We start from the raw sequence: 23,838 nt of genomic DNA, 5'->3' as shown, positions 1-23,838 counted from the left end.
TGGCAGAGTATTTCACAAGCAGGGCCAATAACACTAAAGGCTCAGTTCCTTGTTGTCAAATGAGCCTTGCCCACTTGGGAAACGACCAACGACACGCCTCCTGAGTATGATCTCCATGATCAACCTGGGATATAAGGTTCCAGGAGATCCCTGAGGTATCCTGGACCTAAGTTGTTCAGGGCTTTGTAAATTAATAAAAATTCAGAGGATAACATCACAGATGTCTGAAGCATCAAACTTGGGAGCGTTCTGTGAAGGATAGGGCATGAAGTAGGGAGAGCAGAGAATTCCAAAGAAGAGAGAAATGGGAAAGGAAATTGCCAGTGTTCACTTCTTTGTCCCATACCTGGAACATAAATCAATCCAGAGAATACAAGCAGGATTCACTGTCGTCGTTGCTTTCAGTCCACAAATGATATGTAAGACATTGTGTCAGTGTCCCCGCATTTGTATTGCATTTCATTTGCATTGAAATGATAATATAATGACAAGATAAATCTATGTAATTAATGATGTGGCTTAGGACATGAGTAGCATCATTTTGCCATAAAGAACAGAGTTGATTTTTGCCAGAAGATGAACTGCAGCTGCATGGAGGAAGTGCTGCTTGCGATGAATACAGGGCAGAATGGAAAACAATGCATTCTTACTTCCATAGTATGGAGAGAGTGAGAGAGAGAGAGAGAGAGAGAGAGAGAGAGAGAGAGAGAGAAAGAGAAAGAAAGCTGAGAATCATAGAACTGTATACTTGGATACACCACGGGTCATCTAGTCCAACCCCCTGCAATGCAGGAATCCCAGCTAAAGATTCTCTCTATGTAACCTCAGGTTACATAGGCTTCAGGTTACAGACTCTGCTAACCCAGAAATAGTGCTTCAGGTTAAGAACTTTGATTCAGGATGAGAACAGAAATCGTGCTCCATCGGCACGGCAGCAGCAGGAGGCCCCATTAGCTAAAGTGGTGCTTCAGGTTAAGAACGGACCTCCGGAATGAATTAAGTACTTAACCCAAGGTACCACTGTATACAAATTAAAAATGATGATGATGATCTAGTCTAACCCTTGCAAAGAAGAAATCACAGATAAGTGATTAGCTGTTCCTTTTCCAACAGTTACTATTCCCTGCTGGGGGTCATCCAAAGGTCTGGGTTATGCTGCCACCAGTCCCAAGGAAGCCCCCAAAATTTGAGGTTTCCTTCTCCTTGCTGTCTCTTGCCAGCTGGACTTGGGCTCCTGACCAAGTGACCTGTTGCTTTGCTGCCAAACACTAACTCAGCATCCACCCCTTTCCTCCCGAAATGAAGTGCACGCTTCCTGGGCTTAGGACAGCTTGTGGAAGCATTCCCTTGAAACTGTTTCACTTGGCAGCTTCATCCGCACGGCTTGCTTTGCTTACGTAGTCACCCTGCTCGCCCCACAACTATATGCAAGGAGGATTTCACGAGATCTGAGGCACCTTAGTGAGTGTGTTCTCCATTTCCCTGCAGGCAATCGTCATGATGTTCTTCATCACTATCAGCAGGAAAGGATTCCTTCTGACATTGGGCTTGGCAGGCTTCCTCATCCTGAGCTATACTCTGTACAGGAGGGTATTCAAGGTAAGAGGGGCGGGGCGTAAGTTGCAGACAGAGAATTTTCTGTGTGTGAAAGAAATCCTATGTTCATAACAACAACAACAACAACAACTTTATTATTCGTACCCCACCCATTTCAGTGGGTTGCCCCAGCCACTCTGGGCAGCTTCCAACATATATAAGAACATAAGAAAACATTTAAAATTTCCCTATAGGGGGCTGCCTTCAAATGCCTTGTAAAGGTTATATAGATGTCTCCTTGACATCTGATGGGAGGGTATTCCACAGGGAGAGCACCACTGCTGAGAAGGCCTTCTTCCTGGTTCCCTGTAACTTCACTTCTCACAGCGAGGGAACTGCCAGGAGGCCCTCAGAGCTGGACCTCAGTGTCGAGGCTGAATGGTGGGGGTGGAGACGCTCCTTCAGGTATACTGGGCCGAGGCCATTTAGGGCTTTAAAGGTCAGCACCAACACTTTGAATTATGCTTGGAAATGTACTGGGAGCCAATGTTGGTCTTTCAGGACCGGTGTTATATGGTTTCAGCGGCTACTCCCAATCACCAGTCTAGCTGCCGCATTCTGGATTTGTTGCAGTTTCTGAGTCGCCTTCAAAGATAGCCCCACATAGAGCGCATAGCAGTAGTCCAAGCGGGAGATAACCAGAACATGCACCACTCTGGTGAGATAGTCCGCGGGAAGGTAGGGTCTCAGCCTGCATACCAGGTGGAGCTGGTAGACAGCTGCCCTGGACACAGAACTGACCTGCTCCTCCATGGGCAGCTGTGAGTCCAAAATGGCTCCCAATCTGCACTTGGTCATTCAGGGGCACAATTACCCCATTCAGGACCAGGGAGTCACCTGTTCAGCCCCCAACCTCACAAGCGGCAGAGCTGGAAAGAGATTCTCCTTGCTGCTGGTCAGAGGGAAGGGGAGATGGACCAAGGGTCTTATTTGGAATCTGACATCTTTGTATGAAGGGCACTTTGTTCCTAGATACGCCAGCTCATATATGCCCTGTTGATATTACAGAGGACCCAGTGTCTGTGAAGTTCTCAAGAAGTGTGTGTGTGTGTGTGTGTGAGAGAGAGAGAGAGAGAGAGAGAGAGAGAGAGAGAGAGAGAAAGAGAGAGAGAGAGAGAGAGAGAATCTGAATTCTGTTTCCTTATCATTTGCCTTCTCTTGTTTCTCTTTAAAGATCACTCTCTTTGGAGATCACATGAAGGAACCAGAGGATTTTCAAGATGCTTTGGAAACAAATGAAGACCTTTGCCTTAGATTCATGGGGAATAGGATTTGTCAGACAGAGAATGCTGCCCAGTGCAGGACTAGGGTGCAACGGTGGAAAAAAGAACAGGAGGTGAAGGAAATCCTTACAAAACTGGACGAGATAATGCCCAGCATCACTTTCACAGATATAATGACCACCACAAGTGCCAGGAACAGCAAGGCCACCATATTAAACCAAAAGGGTTCTTATTGCATTGGAGAACACTTGATAGATCAACTGGATTTGTACAACCACTTGGGGAAGAGAAAGGAATATGGAGGAGACTTCTTACGAGCGAGGATCTCCTCTTCAAGTCTCAGGGCTGGAGCTTCTGGGCGCATCACAGACTATAGGAATGGGACGTACTGGGTCAATTTCACTTTATTTTGGGAGGGCGATGTCAGAGTGTCCATCTTGCTCATCCACCCCAGCGAAGGAGTTTCTGCACTGTGGGCTGCGAGGAAGAAAGGCTACGACAAAATAGCTTTTACAGGCACATTTTTAAATGGAACATCACGCGTCTTCACCCAATGTGGTTTTGTCATACAGACAAATGCGGAACTGTGCGAGTATTTGGATGAACGAGACCAAGAAGCCTTCTACTGCATAAAACCAAAGAATGTGCCCTGTGAAGCATTTGGTCTCCTGACGACTGACAACAAGCCCATCACCTACCTCACATCCTTGGAGCAGAGCCTTTTTAGGAGGTGTTTGCAATTCCATATCAGGCCTATAGCTTAGACAGCAATGCACTGGTTGTGAGTGTGGGAAGATTTAATAGAACTCATTTGGCAGCTGAATATAAATATTGGTGGGAAAGGGGCAGGTGGGTCCCTTTTGTGAGGACCTTGGAGCAGTCTGGGGATCACAGAGGTAGAAGTCCAAACAAAACTGGGAGAGAAACCTAGAAGCTTTATCACATCTCGGTACATGAGTCATCTGCACCATTAACTTCTCTCTCTTTGGTTTAAAGCAGAGGGAACTCTGTGGCTTTCCAGATGTTGTTGGACTCCAACTCCCATCAGTCCCAGCTACCATGACCAATGGGATGATGGGAATTGGAGCCCACCAACATCTGGAGAGCTACAGTTTCTCTTCCCCACACCTGGGTTAAAAGGTAAAGGTAAAGGACCCCTGACAGTTAAGTCCAGTCGCAGATGACTTTGGGATTGCGGCGCTCATCTTGCTTTATTGGCCGAGTGAGCCGGCGTTTGTCCGCAGTTTTTCCGGGTCATGTGTCTAAGCCACTTCTTATGCAACCACAGCAGCGCACGGAAATGCCATTTACCTTCCCGCTGGAGCGGTACCTATTTATCTACTTGGACTTTTCTTTTTCTTTTTTTGGCATGCTTTCAAACTGCTAGATTGGCAGGAGCTGGGACCGAGCCACGGGAGCTCACCCTGTCACGGGGATTCGAACCACCGACCTTCTGATTGGCAAGCCCAAGAGGCTCAGTGGTTCAGACCACAGCGCCCCCCACGTCCCTTCACACCTGAGTTAGAGACCCTCAAATATAGCATGGAACAGAACCATTTCCAGAAAAGAAGCTGCACAATATTTGGGATCTGCCAGGGCCAATCTTGCTTTCAATGATTGCAAAATACTACAAGTTCACCAAGGAGTCCTTTGGCTGTTTCAAACCCCCTTCCCCATAAATTTGCTTGCAATTATTTCATTCTTATGCAAGTGCCCTTGCCAGATTTCCTGCAGCAGTCTTCTCCGGAAGATGGTCTTGTTTCTTATACCTAGCAATTAGTACCCAGTGCTGACCCAAGATGCTTTGCTGTCTGATGTATAAGACAAGGCCACCCCCTCTCCCTCCATAACCTGCAGAAGCCAACCAGACTGGCCCTTGAATGGTGGCAATGGGACAGAGTCCTCCATCATACCCAAGGACACTTTTTGCCAGCATGATCCCAAAACATGCGTGACGCACATGTAAAGGTAAAGGGACCCCTGACCATCAACCTTCTGATCGGCAAATCCTAGGCTATGTGGTTTAACCCACAGTGCCACCCGCGTCCCTGTAGAGAGACATGTATAGAAGGTCAAATAGAGGCAATTTCCTATGCACTCATTTGCCATTCTCTTCTGTCTTTGAAGGGACAACATCGGAATCGAGATACCACAAAGTTTTGGGGAGATTTGTGTCCTATCCTGTAACAGTAAGTTGTCTTTTTAAGCAACACGGGTTTCTTTGATGAATGGTGCACGGCTTAGCACTAGCTGGAGTGACACTTTGCAACCATATCTGATGTAAACTCTCCCCGTTTCTCAGAACTATTTCTTTCAAGCAGGCTAAACACTTTGGGAGAGATTGCCACTCAGTAGCAGAGCATTGGCTTTGCATGCAGAAGGTCCCAGGTTCAATTTGTGCTTCATGTCCAGATAGAACCAGGGAAAACTCCAGTATGAAATTCTGGAAAGCTGCTACCAGCTAGTGTAGGCAATAAGGACGTAGATGGACCAATAGTCTGACTCAGAAGACTCTGGGCTGTATTTAGTGCTAGTATTACTCAGAGCAGACCTATTGAAGTCCTATCTGCAGTGCATCTAAAAAGAACAAGGCTTTGGAGGAAGAGGGAAATCCACAGGAGTCCCTAATCTAAGCAGTATCTCAGAACTCAGTCTCTCACATAGTTCTTCAATGATATTGAATGGTCCTTTGGAACTCAAACTGGTGGTGACCATATTCCAAAGATGCTTAAATCCCACACAAGGAAACTGAAGCTCCAGAAACCCATCTCTCTCCATGTTCACCCCCAAATATCCCTCATCTGTTTCTGTTAGGAAGTGTGACAATGATGGCGAGAGACAAATGCACAATCGGGATGAGCTTGTCAGTTCCCAGCGGCTATGCCTTGCAGGAGGTTTGGCACCCACAGTTTTGCTCCGTATCTGATTTTAGCACTCTGGATCGAATCCAGGAATGCCTGAAGAAGAAGAAGATTTATCTCATGGGGGATTCAACGTTAAGGCAATGGATCTATTACCTTACTGAAAAGGTGGCAAGTACGTTCTCCTGGTATGCAGGTTGCCTTCAGATTTGCTCTGAGCGCCCTTCGCTTTTGGCTTCAGCTTCACATCCCATTCCCATTTGCATACACATTGGTTGCAGTGGATGATTACTGCATGTAATTAATGGATAGCTCAGTTAGTTAGCACCTAACACTCTGTATGGGACAACTGCATTTTCCTGCACTGCAGAGGGTGGGACTAGAATTCAGGCATGGCCAAACTTGGCCCTCCTGTTTTGGGGCTACAATTCCCATCATCCTTGACCACTAGGTCCTGTTAGCTAGGGATGATGGGAGTTGTAGTCCCAAAACAGCTGGAGGGCCAAGTTTGGTCATGTCTGGCCTAGATGATCCTCAGGGTTCCTTCCAACTCTACGATTCTATGAAGTTGTGGCCAACTTTTAAACCCAGCTATTGCTATCTGCCTCTTCCTTGCCAGCCACAAGGGTAGGGTAGACTCCCCCCCCCCATGGACTTGATCTGCAGAGTCCAGAGCCCACATGCTCTTTCTCTGATACACATTAAACACAAACCTAGCTACAATGAATGAAGAAGACTAAAGGTGCTCTCCCCATTGAGGACCCAAAACTGCCATTAAAAGTTGGGTCCACATCAATGCTACCAAGTGACACCACTTTTCAAATATTAGGATGCCTGATTCCCTTTTTTAGGTGCAAGAGCTGGTTGGCCCCCTTTCCCCCTTTCAAACTCTCTTCCTTTTATTGTTTGCTAGCATTGAAGCTCTTTGATCGCCACAGTGCTGGGCCATTCAAAACGCACGTAGCTTTGGATCTGGAGAGGAGCACTTTCATTCAGTGGAAAAGACACGGGAACCCTTTTGTCTCTAGGAAACTTTTCTCCGTAAAGGAAGGCAATTACATCACCAATGAAATTGACAGGCTGGCTGGGGACAAAGACACGGTCATTGCCATCACTCTGGGCCAACACTTCCGCCCTTTCCCTATGGATCTTTTTGTGAGGAGGCTGCTTAACATCCGCCGAGCCATCCACCACCTACTTCTGAGAAGCCCAGAAACAAGAGTCATCATCAGGACAGAGAACACCCGGGAGATGGACATAGACATGGAGCGGTTGGGTGATGTCAATGGCTACCCCCAAAACCTTGCTGTAATGGACATCTTCCAAGGTCTCAGTGTTGGTTTCATAGATGCCTGGGACATGAACATTGCTTACGCCATTTATGACGTCCATCCACCTGACCATGTGATCTGGAACCAAATCATTATGTTTTTAACATACATCTGTTAGTTTAGGGAAGAGAGGGTTGGAGACAGAGACAGTACAAAGTTCCAGTCTATCAGGAAACTTAATGAAGATGGGGGAGGGCGGTCACACTGATTTATATCCCTAAGTCCTGTTGACATTTGATCACCTGGAGAGCGAATATCAATTTAGGTCTGGGTGTGGAGAAGTCAGTCAAACTTACTAAGCACTTAGGTCCAAGGATGGGTTCATACCCCAAACATCCTCTGTGCTTCACTGGCTGGCTGCAGAGGATGGAGCTGGCAGCACAGCTGCCGCCTGCCAGCTTTTCTCACTGACTTTGTGGGTACCCAGCACCCACAATTATATTTTTGTGGGTGCCCAAACACCCATGGCCCCCTGGAGTTGGCTCCTATGGCCTGGAGTCAAAGAGAAGTGTTTAACTTGCAGCAGGTGCATAACTCACTGAGAAAGCATCTGTTAACACATGACATGCTTAGCCCCACAGAACAATTGCACTATAAATATTTTTCCAAAGTGCTGGGAACTTGCCTTGCTCTAATAAATAATAATAATAATAATAATAATAATAATAATAATAATAATAATAATAATAATTTGTACCCCGCCCATCTGGCTACATTTCCCCAGCCACTTTTGGCAGCTTCCAACAAAGATTAAAAATACATTAAAATATCAAACATTTATAACTTTCCTATACAGGGCTGCCTTCAGATGTCTTCTAAAGGTTGCATAGTTACTTATCTCTTTGACATCTGGTGGGAGGGTGTTCCACAGAGTGGGCACCACTGCTGAGAAGACCCTCTGCTTGCTTAATAATAATAATAATAATAATAATAAATAATTTGTTACTTATACCCCACCCATCTAGCTGGGTTTCCCCAGCCACTCTGGGCAGCTCCCAACAGAATATTTAAAACACGATAAAACATCAAACATTAAAAAATCTCCCTAAACAGGGCTGCCTTCAGATGTCTTCTAAAAGTCAGATAGTTGTTTATTCCCTTGACATCTGATGGGAGGGCATTCCACAGGGCAGGCGCCACTACCGAGAAGGCCCTCTGCCTGGTTCCCTGTAGCTTTGCTTCTCACAGTGAGGGAACCACCAGAAGGCCCTCGGCGCTGGACCTCAGTGTCCAGGCAGAATGATTGGGGTGGAGATGCTCCTTCAGGTATAGTGGGCCGAGGCTGTTTAGGGCTTTAAAGGTCAGCACCAACACTTTGAATTGTGCTTGGAAATGTACTGGGAGCCAATGTAGGTCTTTCAGGACCGGTGTTACATGGTCTTGTATGTTAGAGAAACATAGCCTTGTGACAGCATTGCATCTCTCAGATTTGACACCCTCCATTTCAACTGTGCAAGAGATCCTCTCCCTCCCTACCCCACGCAGTTGGGCAAGCAAACAAAATCTGGTTAGTGGGCAATTGCTGCAAGAAGGAGCGCCACTTCATGTTTATCAAAGGAGCACCTCTCACTTTCAGTGTGCTTTCCCTGTGGTTCGTCTCCACCTCCTTCACTTTCACTAGCATTTCACCAATTAGTTGTGGCATCACATGTGATCACACAAATACTGCTGTTGGACCCCTGGAAACAAATCTGATGGGATGCTACAGCCAAGCACATAAGGCAGGATAGAGAGGTATAAGGAAGGGAAATGAAGTGAGTGAAAAAAGGTGCTAGCTGAGGATGCTAATCATCTTGTGCAGCTGCACTACAAGGTGCCAATTTCTAGGCAGATACCAAAATGTGATATTTCCTGGCATTGCCCAACCTGGTAACAGAGGTGAATTCACTTCTAAAGTTAGATGTTCTAGAGCTGAAGGCTCCTTGGAATTCCTAAGATGGGGATGGTGGTTGAAAATATGCAGAGGTCTTCATTTTGGAATTTACTTTCACAGTCTGCATCTGTACTAGAATTGGTTTTGGCTCTCTTGGGAGGAAAAATGGGATATAAATTTAAAAGAATTATAATACTGCAGAGCTGAACCCTGCCACTGGAAAGCAAGAGTGCTCCTGAGTCAAATGTCAGATCTTTAAATAAAAAACAACACAATGGTTAGCATGTTAGAATTGTATTGTGAGACAAGGTTGTGCTGAGTATAGACAGCTGTTGGAATTAAATGGGGCGAGTAAAACTGCAAAGAAATTTCTGTTGCTCAAGGAAATAAAAACAAGGGATAAGTGAACTGAAGTCTTTTTCTTTTTTCCTTTAGTACCAAATAAGTGATGCTTTCACACAGGCTTACCTGGTTCCTATAAAAATCCATAGAGGGAAATGTTCCACTTAGGCTGGATCTACACACACCTGTTTAGCATTATTAGAACAATATTAGATACGTTGTTCTAAAACATCACAGGGCATACTTGTAAATTAAAGCGTTTTTTACCTTTTTTTTGTTCAAAATGCTGTCTCGCTACTGCTGGTTGCTCTGCAAAGCCCTTTGTGTCTCATTTTAATATCGCATTGTGAACGTTAAAAGTAAGAAGTCATGTGTCCATATGCGTTATCAAAACCATTCCTTAACCCTTCCTTAAAGTGAAAAACCATGTGTGTAGATCTGCCCTCAGAAACATGTGTCAAAGGAAAGGAAACAAGGGTTGATAAGCAGAAGCTGAGCACTCTGTCCTTCTACACCTCTGCAGGAAGCCAAGGTCTGCAGGGCTTAGACACCCACACGCTTCTCTTGCACAGGTAGTTTTACAAGTTATGAGCTGCAGAAAGGCCCAGGCCCAATTCCCGGCATCTCCAGGTAGAGCTGGGAGACAGTCTTTGCCTGAAACCCAGGAGAGCTGCTGCCAGTCAGTGTATACAATACTGAGCTAGAGTGACCAAGGCCTGACTCAGTAGAAGACATCTTCCTATGTTGCAGCAGGCTCCCCCTGTTGATTGGCTTTAGAAATAACCATTTGGGGAAGTTTTCTTTTTCCATAGATTGTGTTACAGTGGTACCTCGGGTTACATATGCTTCAGGTTATACACTCCGCTAACCCAGAAATAGTGCTTCAGGTTAATAACTTTGCTTCAGGATGAGAACAGAAATTGTGCTCTGGCGGTCCAGCAGCAGCAGGAGGCCCCATTAGCTAAAGTGGTGCTTCAGGTCAAGAACAGTTTCAGGTTAAGAACGGACCTCCGGAACGAATTAAGTACTTAACCCGAGGTACCACTGTATGTGGTTTTGATCAAAACCAGGAAGAACAGCTGTTTGATGCTGTTTGCATATAGAGTTTGATGCAACAGCAGAAGCTAGCTTTCGTTAAATGAATACTTGCTTGAAGCACACCTTTAGCTGAAAGGTATTCAGACTTGGCAGAGCACAAGAAAGCTTATGTTTATTAAGGGAAGTACATTCTGGATAGGAAAGAGTTCTCTAGTCCTAGCTAACTAATGAGTTGGAGAAACAAAGGAGCCACACTTGCCCCTTTGTTCTCAGAAGGTAGATCCAAGATTACCTCTCATCTCAAGGTCCAGAGCAAGTGTGAGCAGAGAGGAGGAGGGAATTGAGAACAGGATGCCACCTGAAATGTATCGGCCTAAACGTCAAAAAGTACAGGGATGCTCTGGGAGTCTGGAGGTCTCTTTCTCTATCCATCTAAAGCCATGGAAATCCCCCTTAGCAAGTTGAGTGTACCAAAAGCTACCAACAGATGCAACCGTCCAGTCAGCTGTTTTTGCTCTCATTGTTTACCAGGGAGCAAGATGGCGCCAAGCCAGAAGTGCATGGTCGGGATGAGCTCCACATTCCCCATTGGCTTCGTGTGGAAGGACCAGTGGCACCCCGTCTTTTGCAGAATGTACAGCATGGGGACTGCGGATGAGATTAACACTTGCTTGGGAAAAAAGCAGGTTTATTTCATGGGAGACTCAAGGGTGCCGCAATGGCTAGAACATCTGGAAAACACTGTGGACAGTAGGTTCCCTGCAAAGCTGGCAGAGCACCCACCACCATTTGCTCAGACACAGACTCAATGTTGCCCCCTGCCGTTACTCCGGATCCTTCCCAGCAACAGCTCCTGCCAGCAGGCAGATGCTGTCTCTCACAAATATTGGTTTTCCATTCTCCATTTTTATTTATTGCACTTATATCCCGCCATTTTCCTCCAAGGGGCTTGAGGCATGCACAGTTCTTCCCCTCTTCATTTAACCCCCAACAACCCTGTGAGGTAGTGAATGGCCTAACGTCACCTAGGGAGCGTTATGGCCAAATGGGAGGATTTGAACCCTGGTCTCCCAGCTCCTAGTACAACACTCTAACCCAGGCTTCCTCAACCTCGGCCCTCCAGATGTTTTGAGACTACAATTCCCATCACCCCTGACCACTGGTCCTGCCAGCTAGGGATCATGGGAGTTGTAGGCCAAAAACATCTGGAGGGGCGAGGTTGGAAAGCCTGCACCAGTACACTACCACTGGCTCTTTGAGGAAAGCGGTTCTACAGATTTTAGGCTGCTGCTTTATGATTGCTTGTCATAGAGTTGGTTCATGCCTGGAAAGAACAATGCCCAGACTTGGAGTCAATGGGACCTAGACAGGGGAGAGTTCCCCAGCTAATGAGAAATCTAGGCTGGAAGCAAATATAGGCTTAGATAATCCTTATAACCTTACAGTGGGGACAAATTAACATTTAACAGATTTTCCAAGGCAGTTCAAGCCTCTGTGGAATTGAATGGTCGTTCCCGAAGGTCCAGTACCTCCATTTTTGGAATACTGAGGGTAATGATGCGAGGGTGCCCTGGAATCACCCATCATGCAAGAGCCGAGTGAGTCATTTGGGGGCAAGGCAAGACTAGTGACAACACATTTTGGAATTATGCTCAATTTAAGGACTTCAGGTGAGATTTAACATGTGCTCCAAAGGAAGGCAATTATATCTCTCGGGAAATCTCACAGAGATGGCAAGTAGTTTGTTCCTCACTAGGTGAAAAGGCAGCAAAAATTTGTGGGGAACCTTAGCCCCTTTAGATGTTGCTGAACAGTAATTCCCATCACCCCCAGAAGACTTAATCAATAGCCAGGAATGATGGAAGTTGTAGTTCAGAAACATCTAGAGGGTTGAAAGTTTCTCACACCCAACTTAACAAGGCAGACTAGGCAGTTAGTGGGCTTTGTGGTAGTCGAGATACTTTCCATGAGGCCTTCAGCTCACCAATCACAGCCATCTGCCTCAAGCATCCATCTGCTGTTAATCCAGGGGTGGCTACTCTGTGGCCTTCCAGATGTTAGACTACAATTCCCATCATCCTTGGCTACTGCCCATACTTCTGGGAGTTGAAAGTCCAGCATTAATCCTTACAGATCATGGCTGCTATTTTTTCATTATCAAAAGTGACTTGGCACACTAGGTCTCCATGACAAAATGGCACCCACTCACCTGCGGTAATCGATTGTGCATATGGCTTTATCTCCCTAGTATCAACTTGCACTGATCCTATGTCTTAATTTTGTTGCTAGCCCTAAAACCTTTTGACACCTATGGGACTGGGAAGCTCCGGAATCTGCTTTCTGTAGACACGGCCAGGAACATCCAAGTCCAATGGAAAAAACATGGCCACCCCATCATTACAGTCCACGAATATACCACGAAAGACCACAGCTATGTCGCTCGAGAGATTGACAACGTGGCAGGCGACGGAGACACGGTGGTTGTCATCTCCTTGGGCCAGCACTTCCGTCCCTTCCCCATTGAGCTCTTCATTCAAAGGATGATCAACATCCGGGAAGCCATCCAGCGCCTTCTCCTGAGGAGCCCAGATACAAAGGTCATCATCAAAGCAGAGAACACCAGGGAGATAGACATCGACCAGGAGAGATTTGGTGACTTCCATGGCTATGCCCAATACCTTGCACTAAGGGACATTTTTCGGGATCTAAAGGTGGCTTTTGTCGATGCCTGGGACATGACGGTTGCCTACGGCACAAGCAACATCCACCCAGCAGATCATGTGGTTGTGAATCAAATTAATATGCTTTTAACTTACTTACATCTGTTAAAACTAACATCTGTAAAACATCAACAATTAAAAACTTCCCTTCTAAAAATCAAATAGATGCTTATCTGTTTGACTTCTGACGGGTGGGTGCCACTACTGAGGAGGTGAATAGATGTATCATATTGAAGTCTTGGGCATGGCTAAAAATTGTCTCCTTGGATTCTGACCTAAGTGCCTATACCAGATGCCTACAGCAAGGTGCCTGCAAACTTTTAAGCCTGAAATCATCAAGATGGAAAGACAAGTGATACGTCACATGCCTAGGGGGAGACACAGTAAACAGCACCTTGCCTTGGACTGCTTAGGTGACCTTGAACTAGCCGTGATCTTTCGGCTTCTGCTTCCAAGCTCCAAAATGGGGCAAGTGCCACAGCGAGATTCCAAGGGGCTGTTAGAATAAAGGCACGACTCCAGTGCCACTCAGGCCAAATCCTGCTAGCAGCCCCCAAACGCACACACACACAAAATAAGAAAAGCAAAACAGAAGTCTAGAAAAGAGGCAAGCATCTTTCAGCAAGGCTGGCTTTATTGCATAATAAAAGAGGGTGCCTAGAACCAAATAGGGGTTCTTTAACTACAAAAGGTACTCCATACGCATGAACCAAATGGCTGCGGTTGGTTCAAGGCACTGGCCTGCAATTCAGATGTCAATGACCCGTCACATGTGGTAGTCAGTAACTATTAACAATCTTGAGGAAGCAAAGTAACGGAAAGCAGCCCCTTCCTTAACCAACAGTGAACTGAAAACGGCAGGCGGAGACACTTCTGGTGCCTTGTGCTTTTGCTAAAGAACCAGGCTGCAAGATCAACTGGCCAGCTTTTCATTGTCACCATTTTCCACTAGCTTTCTTTTCTTCTCGTCCGTTTTCCTCTTGAAGATGCTATTTCTGTAGAACTGAAGCTCTTTGATACTCTCCCTGATGTCATCCAGGGCTCTAAAGGGAATTCAGGAAATGTTAACATTCCTTTAAAAGAAGGCTGCACCATACACACTCACCTCCAAAAGCAAGGGCAGGCTAATTTAAAAAGAAGCTGAAAAAGGTATGACTTTACAGTGTCCCCCAAAATGCTGCAAACAGGTTGTGCACTTCTATGTGCTATGGAACCCTATAGAAGGGGAACTGAAGGAGAGATTCAAAGCTGGTTGGAGGCAGGAGAGCAAAAACACCCTTACACACATGCCTTCTGCCCTGCTGGAATGAGACCAACAGCACTTTGGATTTGGCAACTTATTCCCTCTTGGTTCTCCCTCCCTGCCACTTCTGAACTGCTCTGTAACACACACTTTCTCCTAGGGAAATAATGTCAATAAAGAAGGAAATGTTGTTCTAATACAAAACATGCTACCCATCTTGGCGATAAACTGGCGGGCTGAATTACTACGATCAAGCACAATGAAAGAGGGTAGATAATGACAACACGTTCATCTTGCTGAATAATGACCAAAAGGCAAGTTCTGAGATGGACGGGGAAAGGTTCTTAACAGCACAGTTAACAGATGAGAAAAGGAAATGGCACACAGGAAGCTGCCTTATACTTGAGTCAAGCCTGATGGGCTATCAAGGTCGGGGTAAGCAACTTCTTGCCCACCCAGTATAGCTGGACTACAACTCCCATCATCCCTGACCATTAGTCATGCTAATGGTCTGGGATGTTGGGAGAGGAATCCAGCAACTTGTAGAAGGCAACACATTGGCTATCCCTGGTCTACACTGGCTGGCAGCAGCACTTTAAGGTGTCACATTCAAGTCCCTCCATGCACAATGTGGAAATGACCGTGACTGAGCCTGGTACCTTCTGCATGCACAGCACCTGTTCTGCCCTTGAGCTCCAACCCTTCTCCATTTGGATGTGGGGCAAATGTCCCTTTTCAGATTAGTATCTGCAGACTTGAAATAACTTTTATCAATGGCACCTCCCCACCTGCACTGTCCTTACCACACTGCATAACCTGATTGTTGATGCCTGGTGATACCATCTGACACACACAAAACAATCACTCTTCAAAGCCAGACAATTACCTATGAGACGCAGCCTTCTTTGGAGCAAACTCGTAGTCTTCTGGGTACCAGCGTCTGCACACACAAAACAAGTCCCCATGATCCAAAATCTAAATTATCTACCAAATGTGGTGGATGCCATAGGCAAGAGCACCCGCAAATGCAGGACTCCGGAGCCGCCTCCAAATATAAAATCACCAGAGGCCACAGATGCACCAAATTTGAAACGATCTCATGCAAAACTCAGGACTGCGAGAATTCCAGCTTTAATTTTTTAAAACTCACGAAACCTAGTTATTACATTGCAGAGAAATATTTTCCACCTCCAAAAGTTCCATGTTACTCAATAATTTTACTATACAGTGGTACCTCGGGTTAAGAACTTAATTCGTTTTGCAGGTCCGTTCTTAACCTGAAACTGTTCTTAAGCTGAAGCACCACTTTAGCTAATGGGGCCTCCTGCTGCCACTGCGCTGTCAGAGCATGATTTCTGTTCTCATCCTGAAGCAAAGTTCTTAACTCGAGGTACTATTTCTGGGTTAGCGGAGTCTGTAACCTGAAGTGTTTGTAACCTGAAGCGTCTGTAACCTGAGATACCGCTGTAGTTCAAAACCTCATGTTCGTAGAATCATAGAACTGCAGACTGAGAAAGTACCCTGAGGGTCTTCTAGTCCATGGGCAGGCAAACTAAGGCCCAGGGGCCGGATCCAGCTCAATTGCCTTCTAAATCCAGCCCGTGGACGGTCCAGGAATCAGCGTGTTTTTACATGAGCAGAATGTGTGCTTTTATTTAAAATGCATCTCTGGGTTATTTGTGGGGCATAGGAATTCGTTCTTTCCCCCCAAAAAATATAGTCCGCCCCCCCCAAGGTGTGGGGGACAGTGGACCGGCCCCCTGCTGAAAAAGTTTGCTGACCCCTGTTCTAGTCTAACCCCCTGAAATGCAGGAATCTTCTGCCCAACCTGGAGATTGAACCCACGGCTCTGAGATTAAGTGTCTCATGCTCTACCGACTGAGCTATGAAATAAATAAAAAATAAATGCAAATATATTTTGCGGCTGTAGAGTCTGAATCTTTCAGAAAGCTGCATCTACTGCTGACTGTAGGCACCTTGTAAGACCCACAAGATTTCCTCAAAGTCTGTGGAATGCCATTCGCTGCCCGAGGAGCCACACACACACCCAAGCTCTGCCAAATGATGTAGTGGGTATTGACCTGCACAGTTCTTTGATGGTGCTCACATCAATGATCCTGTAGTGAAGGTGTTTCATGAACTGGGGCATGTGCTTGTCGAGGAATTTCTTGTCCGCATGAACTGAGTTTCCTGAAAAGGGTGAAAAGGCACAGATTCTGTTCATGCGCTCAACGTGGAATTCTCAGGTGGGTGGCGAAGACACCCCCAAATCCCTCCCACCCCCAAATCTCAATCTCAAATCTTTATTATAGTCGTAGACCTGCATACGTAGCATGGGGTACAGTCATTTAAAATCTATAAAAAGTTTTGGAAAGCTAAAAAGTATTAAAACAGAATAGAATAGAATAGAAGCTAAATAATCTAAAATATAAATATAAATATAAATATAAATGAAGCTTAAAATAATCTAAAAGAAGGGTTAGGAGCATTAAACAGATGTGGAAGAGCATAAAAGGTTAATATATACAAGACTATGGCTAGCACAACTTCTCTAAAGGACAACTTCTCTATGGTGCCCAGTTGGGCCCCTTCTCCGACTTTGCACCACTAGAACTTGTACAATCTAAATTTTTAAGATCAGGCCTTCAAGTCTGAAAATGTGTCTCTGATGCCACTCTGAGACTAGAGACAGGCTTCACAAAAGTGGAGGCTAGAGTGTGGGTGACCATACTCAACTACTGGCCCAATTATTTTATTTTTATATGAACACCTGAATCTGCCTTTGACAGAATCAAGACACCCACACAACACCACTAGATTTCATCTGCAGCACTGCTACAGCCAAAGAAGGTGCTTGGCCAAATGTCCATGTGGTGATGTAAAATGGGGCAATTGGGCGCTGAATTTGCCCTGCATTCCACTCACACTAATTCCAACAAATCTGAAGCTGCTGCATGTTCCCATCTGAACCTTCCCAGGCTTTACAATCAACACATATACCATATTTTTCGCTCTATAAGAAGCACCTTTTCCCCTCCAAAAATTAAGGGGAAATGTGTGTGCGTCTTATGGAGCGAATGCAGGCTCCATGGCTTCGCGTTGCTTTCGCAGAAGCCAGGAGAGCAAGACTCTCCTGGCTTCAGGGATAGCCGCCCAAAGCCTCTGGAGCGTAGCAGGAGCTCCCGCTGCACTACGGAGGCTTCGCTTCGCTGGAGAGGCGCTGCGCAGCTTTCCCTCTCTGTGCAGTGCATCCTATAGAGCAAAAAATAGGGTGCTTTCAGAAGAAAGAAGGAGGGGAGTCAGGGATTAAACCATCTGAATCTCAGCCTTTATGGGAACTCCCTTCCCATAAAGGCACAGATGTCACCTTCCCTTCTCTCAGTTAAACTTTTTATACCAAATGATGTTTTGGAGAAATGAATGTCTATTAAGGGATGGTCTACTGCTGATTCTCAAACTGGCTTTGATTAACCACATAGGGTTGCACCCAATGTTACACATACTCAGAGCAGACTCACTAAAATTAATAGACCTAGATGACTGGGGCCCATTAATTTGAATAGCTGAAGTTAGTTGCATACAACAAATTATGATTTGTTGATGTTAAGAGTTATTCTTATTGCTTTTTTATATATATACGGTTTGCATTTTCATTGTTTTGATACATTAGCTGCCTCAGGCCCTTTGAGTGGAAAGGGATGGTAGAAATCAATAAAAATGACTATCTTTCATAAATGTTAAAAACTCCTACCGGCAAGTGGACAGAGTCCTGGAGGTGTCTGTTGACGGACAAAAGACAGAAATTCGTACTCTGCTTGACGCAGCGAGATTTTGCTCTCCTGCACTGCCTTTGTAAGGCCAGACTGGAAGAAGGAGAGAAGCCAAAATTACATCATGTTGCCCGTGCCTTAAAAAGAGCCAGGCAGTTAAGATGTCATGCAAGAATCAATACTATTATTAGTTTTTATTAAATCTGTGGTCACTTCTTACTCAAAGGCCTCCAAGCCAATTACAACACATTTAGAACAATATATTAGTATCAATATATTATACCATAAAAACAGAAAGAAGACAACCCCCTTAACAGCCACAGGAAGGTTTGGCAGCACACTACTGAGAAAACATCATCATCTTAATGGATAGTGGAGGATTTGCACTACTAGACCAAGCCAAAAGAACTAGCGTATTTTTCGCTCCATAAGACGCACCTGACCATAAGACACACCTAGTTTTTAGAGGGGAAATGCAAGAAAAAAAATATTCTTTAAAGGGAGCACTGAGCAGAGCCTGGGATGCATACAGGCTCTGCTCAGCGCTCCCTTTAAAGAATATTTTTTTTCTTGCATTCACAAGCTGCGTGGAACATGTGTCCGGCGCTTGAAGTCTTTTCCTCAAGAAGCCGCACACACGCTCCACATGGCTCTTTAAAGGGAGCGCGGCTCTTGGGGGCTTTTCTGAGAGGTGGGGAAGGGACTGAGGGGCTAAGCCAGAAGCTAGAACAGCAAGAGGGAGCGCTGTGCAGCGATCCCTCTCACTGTTCTGGCTTCCAGGATAGCTGCGCAGCCTGCATTCGCTCCATAAGATGCACACACATTTCACCTTACTTTTTAGGAGGGAAAAAGTACGTCTTATAGAGCGAAAAATACGGTATTTAATCCAGCCCTCTGCTTCCTACAGACATTGGCCCTGATGCCCCAGGGAAGGCCAAAAAACAGGGCATGGTGCATTGGCACTCCGCCACTAATATTCAGAGGGAGGCTGAAACTGGATCTGGAAGACTCATACAGCCATCACAACTAGTAGCCATTCATGAATCTGGCCGAGACAGGTCATTGATCTCATTCCCTTGCAGGAACTGCTGGTAAACAAGGAAGCGGTCTCTCCACTCCCAAACCCCAGCCAAAGGATGCAGCAGTTTTAGCACAACAAAAAAAGGTTTAATGTTAAAAAGTCTTCACAATGGACACGGGAAACTCTAATGTCACACTAAGGACACACTGTGAAGTCAGGTGATGGTTCAGCAAAAAGCTGGCCCGTTTTGCACGGATGAGATAAACTTCCAGCCACCCTTTTCTAAGAAGTGCTTAATGCAGATGGCAGGCAACATGGCACGGTCAAGATAAGGTTCTGTGCATGTGGAACTGTAAAAAGATAAAGGAGTTCTTCTCAAGGGAGTGCGAGTGATGAAGGAGCAAGCCTCTACCTTGCCGTGATGCTCTTTGCACCATTCTGACATGCTGTCCAGCAGTTCATCTGGCTGGTTTATTATCAGGTTGGGACCCTGTCAGCAAAATAGGAGAAAACAATGGGGAATCAGATCAGACTGTTACATCATTGATGGTCATTTGTTGTTGTTGTTGCAATTATTAATATAGTAATACTAGCATTTTATCCTGGTTCTCAGCCAATAAGGGTTCCCAGGATTTCTCTCACATATATCAGTGATGTGATAGCCACTACCCACAGGCTGACAATCTAACCCAGGCATGGGCAAACTTGGCCCTCCAGAGGTTTTGAGACTACAATTCCCATCATCCCTGACCACTGGTCCTGTTAGCTAGGGATGATGGGAGTTGTAGTCCCAAAACATCTGGAAGGCCAAGTTTACCTATGCCTGATGTAACCAGATATGACACAGAAGGAAAGAGAATTGAGAGGGAAGAGGAAAAAGCAAACTCAGGCACTTCTTCTTAAGTTACAGGATTCGTATAATGACCTGCTAGAGGAGTCAAAAGTGGTTGGCTTTTTTAAGAGTCAATGGAATGGCCCTGAAGCTCCACCTCTCTCTTCAAAACAGTCCAAAACAAGAGCTGCTAAAGGACAACAGTTCAGGGAGGAAGGGATGGGGTGGGTGTGGTAGCAATATAAGTGGAACTGTTCAAACAGCAGTATGTATTATGAATAGAAATAATCACCTTTGTTTGAACACAAAGAGATGTAAACTTGTTGCGCAATCAGATTCATTTTTACTCTGAAGTGTAATGGTGACAGTTTGCACCAGGTAAAACCTGATGAACTTTTAGATTTGATGGAAACAGGAAGCAGCCATAATCTGGTCACCTTTCGAGTTCACAATATCCAGTTCACTTCCCTCACTAAAAACATTTGGAAATTGCATGCATAAAAAGGGCTTTTCATCAGCCAGCTATGTGGCAGAGAAGTCAGTGGAAATTGTGAGTGACTAGCTGCCCAGTCACAGCAGTTAGCTAACTAGCTGGCATTTCAAATATATATATTGAAAATAAAAAAAGAATTACAAACATAAAATCCTCCCTTCCCCCCTTTCCTCCATCCCAAAGGCATAGTTCAGATGTAAACAAAAATAGTGCAGTTAACACAAGCACTAAAATGGAGAAAAACAGAAAGTTACTAATGTCAGTATGAAGGAGAATATTAATACAAACAGATATTATGGAATGCCGTTTGTCCTGTAAAGTATTTGTTCAAATACTGGATCAATGGCCACCAGACCGCCAAAGAAGTTTTTTGCACCAGTTTTTCAGAAATGGCTGTCCCAAATTACATCATACCATTTCTGCACATTTAAACCCTTTGTTTCCTTCCATTTTCTAGCTATCAATATTCTTCTTACCACTAATAAGTAACCAATTACATGTTCATATAATAACCCTTGGTAGTCTGTGCTGAATATACCCAACAATGCTATTTCAAGAGGGTGGTTTTTTTAATGGGTTTCTCCAGTATTTTTGTTATTTCTGTGCTAGCTGGCATTTAGCAGGCAACAGGCCAAAAATCAGCAACCAACATACCTCAGCCAAGATATTCAAGTCCGAATCTGTTATGAGACAGGCCATCTCAATGATCTGGTCTCTTTCAATGTCCAGCCCAGTCATCTATATTGAAGTAAAAAAGTTAACAAGTGTAAGATGTCAGGAAGAGCTTTCTGTTCCACTGTGTGCTAGCGAAAGTGCATTTTAAGAAACCTTAATCCTTTCCCTGGGCTATATCTTAAATATCCTGAAGCTGGTAGGTTAAAAAAGCATTCACAGCAGCCAGGAAATGGGGGGTAGGGGGAAGACCCACTGAAGGTTTGAACAAATGTGTCTGCCTCACAAAGAGCTAGGAAATCAACTCGGAAAATTGCCCTGGAGCGCAGTTTATTTCTTTATTTCTTTACTGTCAGGCCATAGCAGTGATGTTCTTCCTGCTCACTTAAGCCAAGTGGTTAAATGTTTAGTTGGTGGTTATTCTAAATTGGGTATAACTGTAAACTGTTTATTATTGCTATTGTTGTTGTTGTTGGTTTCTATTGATTTATTGGTTGGTTTGTTGCTCGCAGAGGATATTTTATTTTTTAATGTTTGATACTTTGTTGTGTTTTTACACATGTTGTAAGCCACCCAGAGTGGCTGGGGAAACCCAGCAAGATGGGCGGGATATAAATTTTAAAAATATTATTATTATTAAGTGTCAATTGTTTTAGGACCTCAAGCCTATACAAGCTGATAAAATCTAGGATTGTGAATTGCTTTGCTGAAAGAGGCCCAGGGGAGGAGGTCAATCTTTTTAAAGTGTGAGGGAATTTGTGATAAATAGGCTTCTCGATGAATATTAAGAGTGATAAATGGCCTCCATATTCAGTGGCTTCCAGAAGCCAACAATAAGAAATGACATCTTGTCCGCCACTGCTGGATGCACAGAACTGATCCTCAGTTTGGTCACACATGAAGTCAACATAGCCCCTTCAAATAAAGTTGTGAACTTGAAACCTCATTTCCTCATAGCACAAGGATGCAGATCGTCCTAGGACAGGCTTTGTCAGCCTGGTGCCCTATAGATGGTTTGGATTGCAACTCCCATCAGGTTCCAGTGGGCCCACTTGAGGGCACCCTGTTGGTGAAGGCTGCCCTAGATCCCATGCAAATTCCCGCACTGCTAATGCAGATATATGTTAGAACACTCCTTTCCAACCTACCAAGGGTCCCAGCTGCCCTAGTGTGACCAAATTTGATTTTCTGCTCCCAAGATCTCATTTCCTGTGAAATTAGGCTGTTTCTTCCCCCACAAACCAAACTTTCTACATTTCCTAGAAAAAAACACTTAAAGGGTGAATGGTCTCCTTCCTTTTCTCTCACACATCCACCTACAGTGCCTATGTATCGTGGGGGATAATATGGGATAGGGGCACACACCAAGGCTCCCAGGAATAATGGGATGGGCACCAATCCTGTAGTACCTGAGTCAGGGGGTGGGGGGCATTATGAGATGTGGCCCCCATAAGATACACATCTCCTCAAAGGATATTCTAAGAGAGCCCAATCTTGCTCGTACACAGGCATACACTTACATTGCACCTGCCTCTTTTGGGGAAGGAGGATGAATCCTGCACCTATACTGCACAAGTATCTCTTGTGGGGATATTATGGGCTGCAGCTCCTTTGCAAATAACCCAACAGGCACATCTCTTGAGAACATTGCCTTACCTAATGGAGGTCTTTCTACATGAACAGATACTAGACAATGGATACTACGGGATTGCGATCCTCAGCTGTCTCAAGGGAAAGGGAATTTTGCAGGACGCAGCCCCGCCCTCTCCTTACACACTGAATCGTATACAGATATATATATATATATATATACATATACATACACACACACACACACATAGTTTTTCAAATTAAAGTTTTGCAATCACATATCCAGCATACATCATAAAAACAAGGTTCCAAAGAACCTCCTGGACTTCCCTCCTTCCCCTTTGTGGATCCTATTATTAATCATTTCCTCCTGCATCTTTTACAATACTCTCTTTTATATCTCCATTATATCCAAAATTCACCATTAAACTCCAAGTGTTATTATTCCGATCCTACTAACGATTTTAACTGTTTACAATGATTTTTTAAGATAAATTACACCTTTTCTGAACTAAATCTCATGGGGGCATATTATGGGATAGAAGCTATTTGCATAACTGTTTCATACTTCTCCGAGGGCAATGAGTTACGGGATGGAGCCTCCTCAAAAGGAGCTAAACCGCACCCATACCGCACCCAATTCCAGGGAGCAGGATACTACGGGATGAAGCCCTCGCATTGCACTCCACATGGTGCGTCTCGGGGGACGAAAACGACAGGATATTATGGGATGCCCCTTCGCAGAGGCCTCGTTACGGGCTGGGCGCCTCACCTCCAGGTCCACCCAGACCATTCTCTGCCCCATGCCGGGCTCCGCCGCCCCTCCGGCTCCTGCCATGGCTCGCAACCCGCTCAGGCAGCGCCCCGACAGCCACCGCCTCCCAGCCGGCGCGCCGAAAAGCCGCCAAGCCCTTCCGCCCGCGCGCATCATCTGGAGAAGCCGGAGAAGCCGCAGACTACAAAGCCCAGCAGGCCCTGCGCCAGCCCCGCCCGCTAGCCCATAAGGGACTGCCGCGCAGCCTCCTGGGATTTGTAGTTTTGCGTGGCGACAGCGGGAGTGAGAGCGTCGCTGCGCGTTAGTGCCTCGCTTGGCATGCTGGGGGTTGTAGTTTGAGGGATGAGGCTCCGGCGGCGGCTGTGATCGGTTCCCACACTGTAATGCAGGATCGTGCCCCAATCCTCCAAAACGGGAGGCTGGCCCAGTAAAATGCTCAACTGGGCTTGCGTCCCCCC

The 23,838-nt window shown here is 45.4% G+C and overlaps 2 protein-coding genes and 1 long non-coding RNA gene across 4 annotated transcripts; 1 reads left to right on the top strand and 2 right to left on the bottom strand.

Annotated features, from left to right (window-relative positions):
- Window positions 1–659: 659 nt before the first annotated feature.
- LOC128403142 (NXPE family member 1-like) lies at window positions 660–7,197 on the top strand. Its single transcript, XM_053367806.1, has 6 exons — window positions 660–668; window positions 1,489–1,599; window positions 2,771–3,549; window positions 4,947–5,008; window positions 5,634–5,855; window positions 6,594–7,197. The coding sequence occupies exons 1-6, from the start codon at window positions 660–662 to the stop codon at window positions 7,127–7,129; spliced, it is 1,719 nt and encodes a 572-aa protein (XP_053223781.1). The 3' UTR covers window positions 7,130–7,197.
- A 6,403-nt stretch (window positions 7,198–13,600) lies between these two features.
- Window positions 13,601–23,551, bottom strand: REXO2 (RNA exonuclease 2). 2 transcript variants are annotated; one of them, XM_053367120.1, is made up of 7 exons: window positions 23,378–23,551; window positions 20,998–21,081; window positions 19,431–19,508; window positions 17,979–18,090; window positions 16,309–16,417; window positions 15,114–15,167; window positions 13,601–14,027 (listed from the first exon to the last, which is right to left on the bottom strand). In XM_053367120.1, the coding sequence occupies exons 1-7, from the start codon at window positions 23,534–23,536 to the stop codon at window positions 13,898–13,900; spliced, it is 726 nt and encodes a 241-aa protein (XP_053223095.1). In that variant the 5' UTR covers window positions 23,537–23,551; the 3' UTR covers window positions 13,601–13,897. The 2 variants fall into 2 exon arrangements, with proteins under 2 accessions (XP_053223095.1, XP_053223096.1); XM_053367121.1 differs by lacking the exon at window positions 16,309–16,417.
- Window positions 15,343–15,958, bottom strand: LOC128402753 (uncharacterized). The gene is made up of 2 exons (XR_008327769.1): window positions 15,706–15,958; window positions 15,343–15,461 (listed from the first exon to the last, which is right to left on the bottom strand). It is a non-coding gene; the product is annotated as an uncharacterized LOC128402753 (long non-coding RNA).
- Window positions 23,552–23,838: the final 287 nt, after the last annotated feature.

Source organism: Podarcis raffonei, chromosome 15 (assembly GCF_027172205.1).
Source record: "Podarcis raffonei isolate rPodRaf1 chromosome 15, rPodRaf1.pri, whole genome shotgun sequence".
Classification (NCBI taxonomy): domain Eukaryota; kingdom Metazoa; phylum Chordata; class Lepidosauria; order Squamata; family Lacertidae; genus Podarcis; species Podarcis raffonei.
The sequence above is the reverse complement of the archived record's forward strand: the minus strand, read 5'-3'. Positions and strand labels throughout refer to the sequence as shown.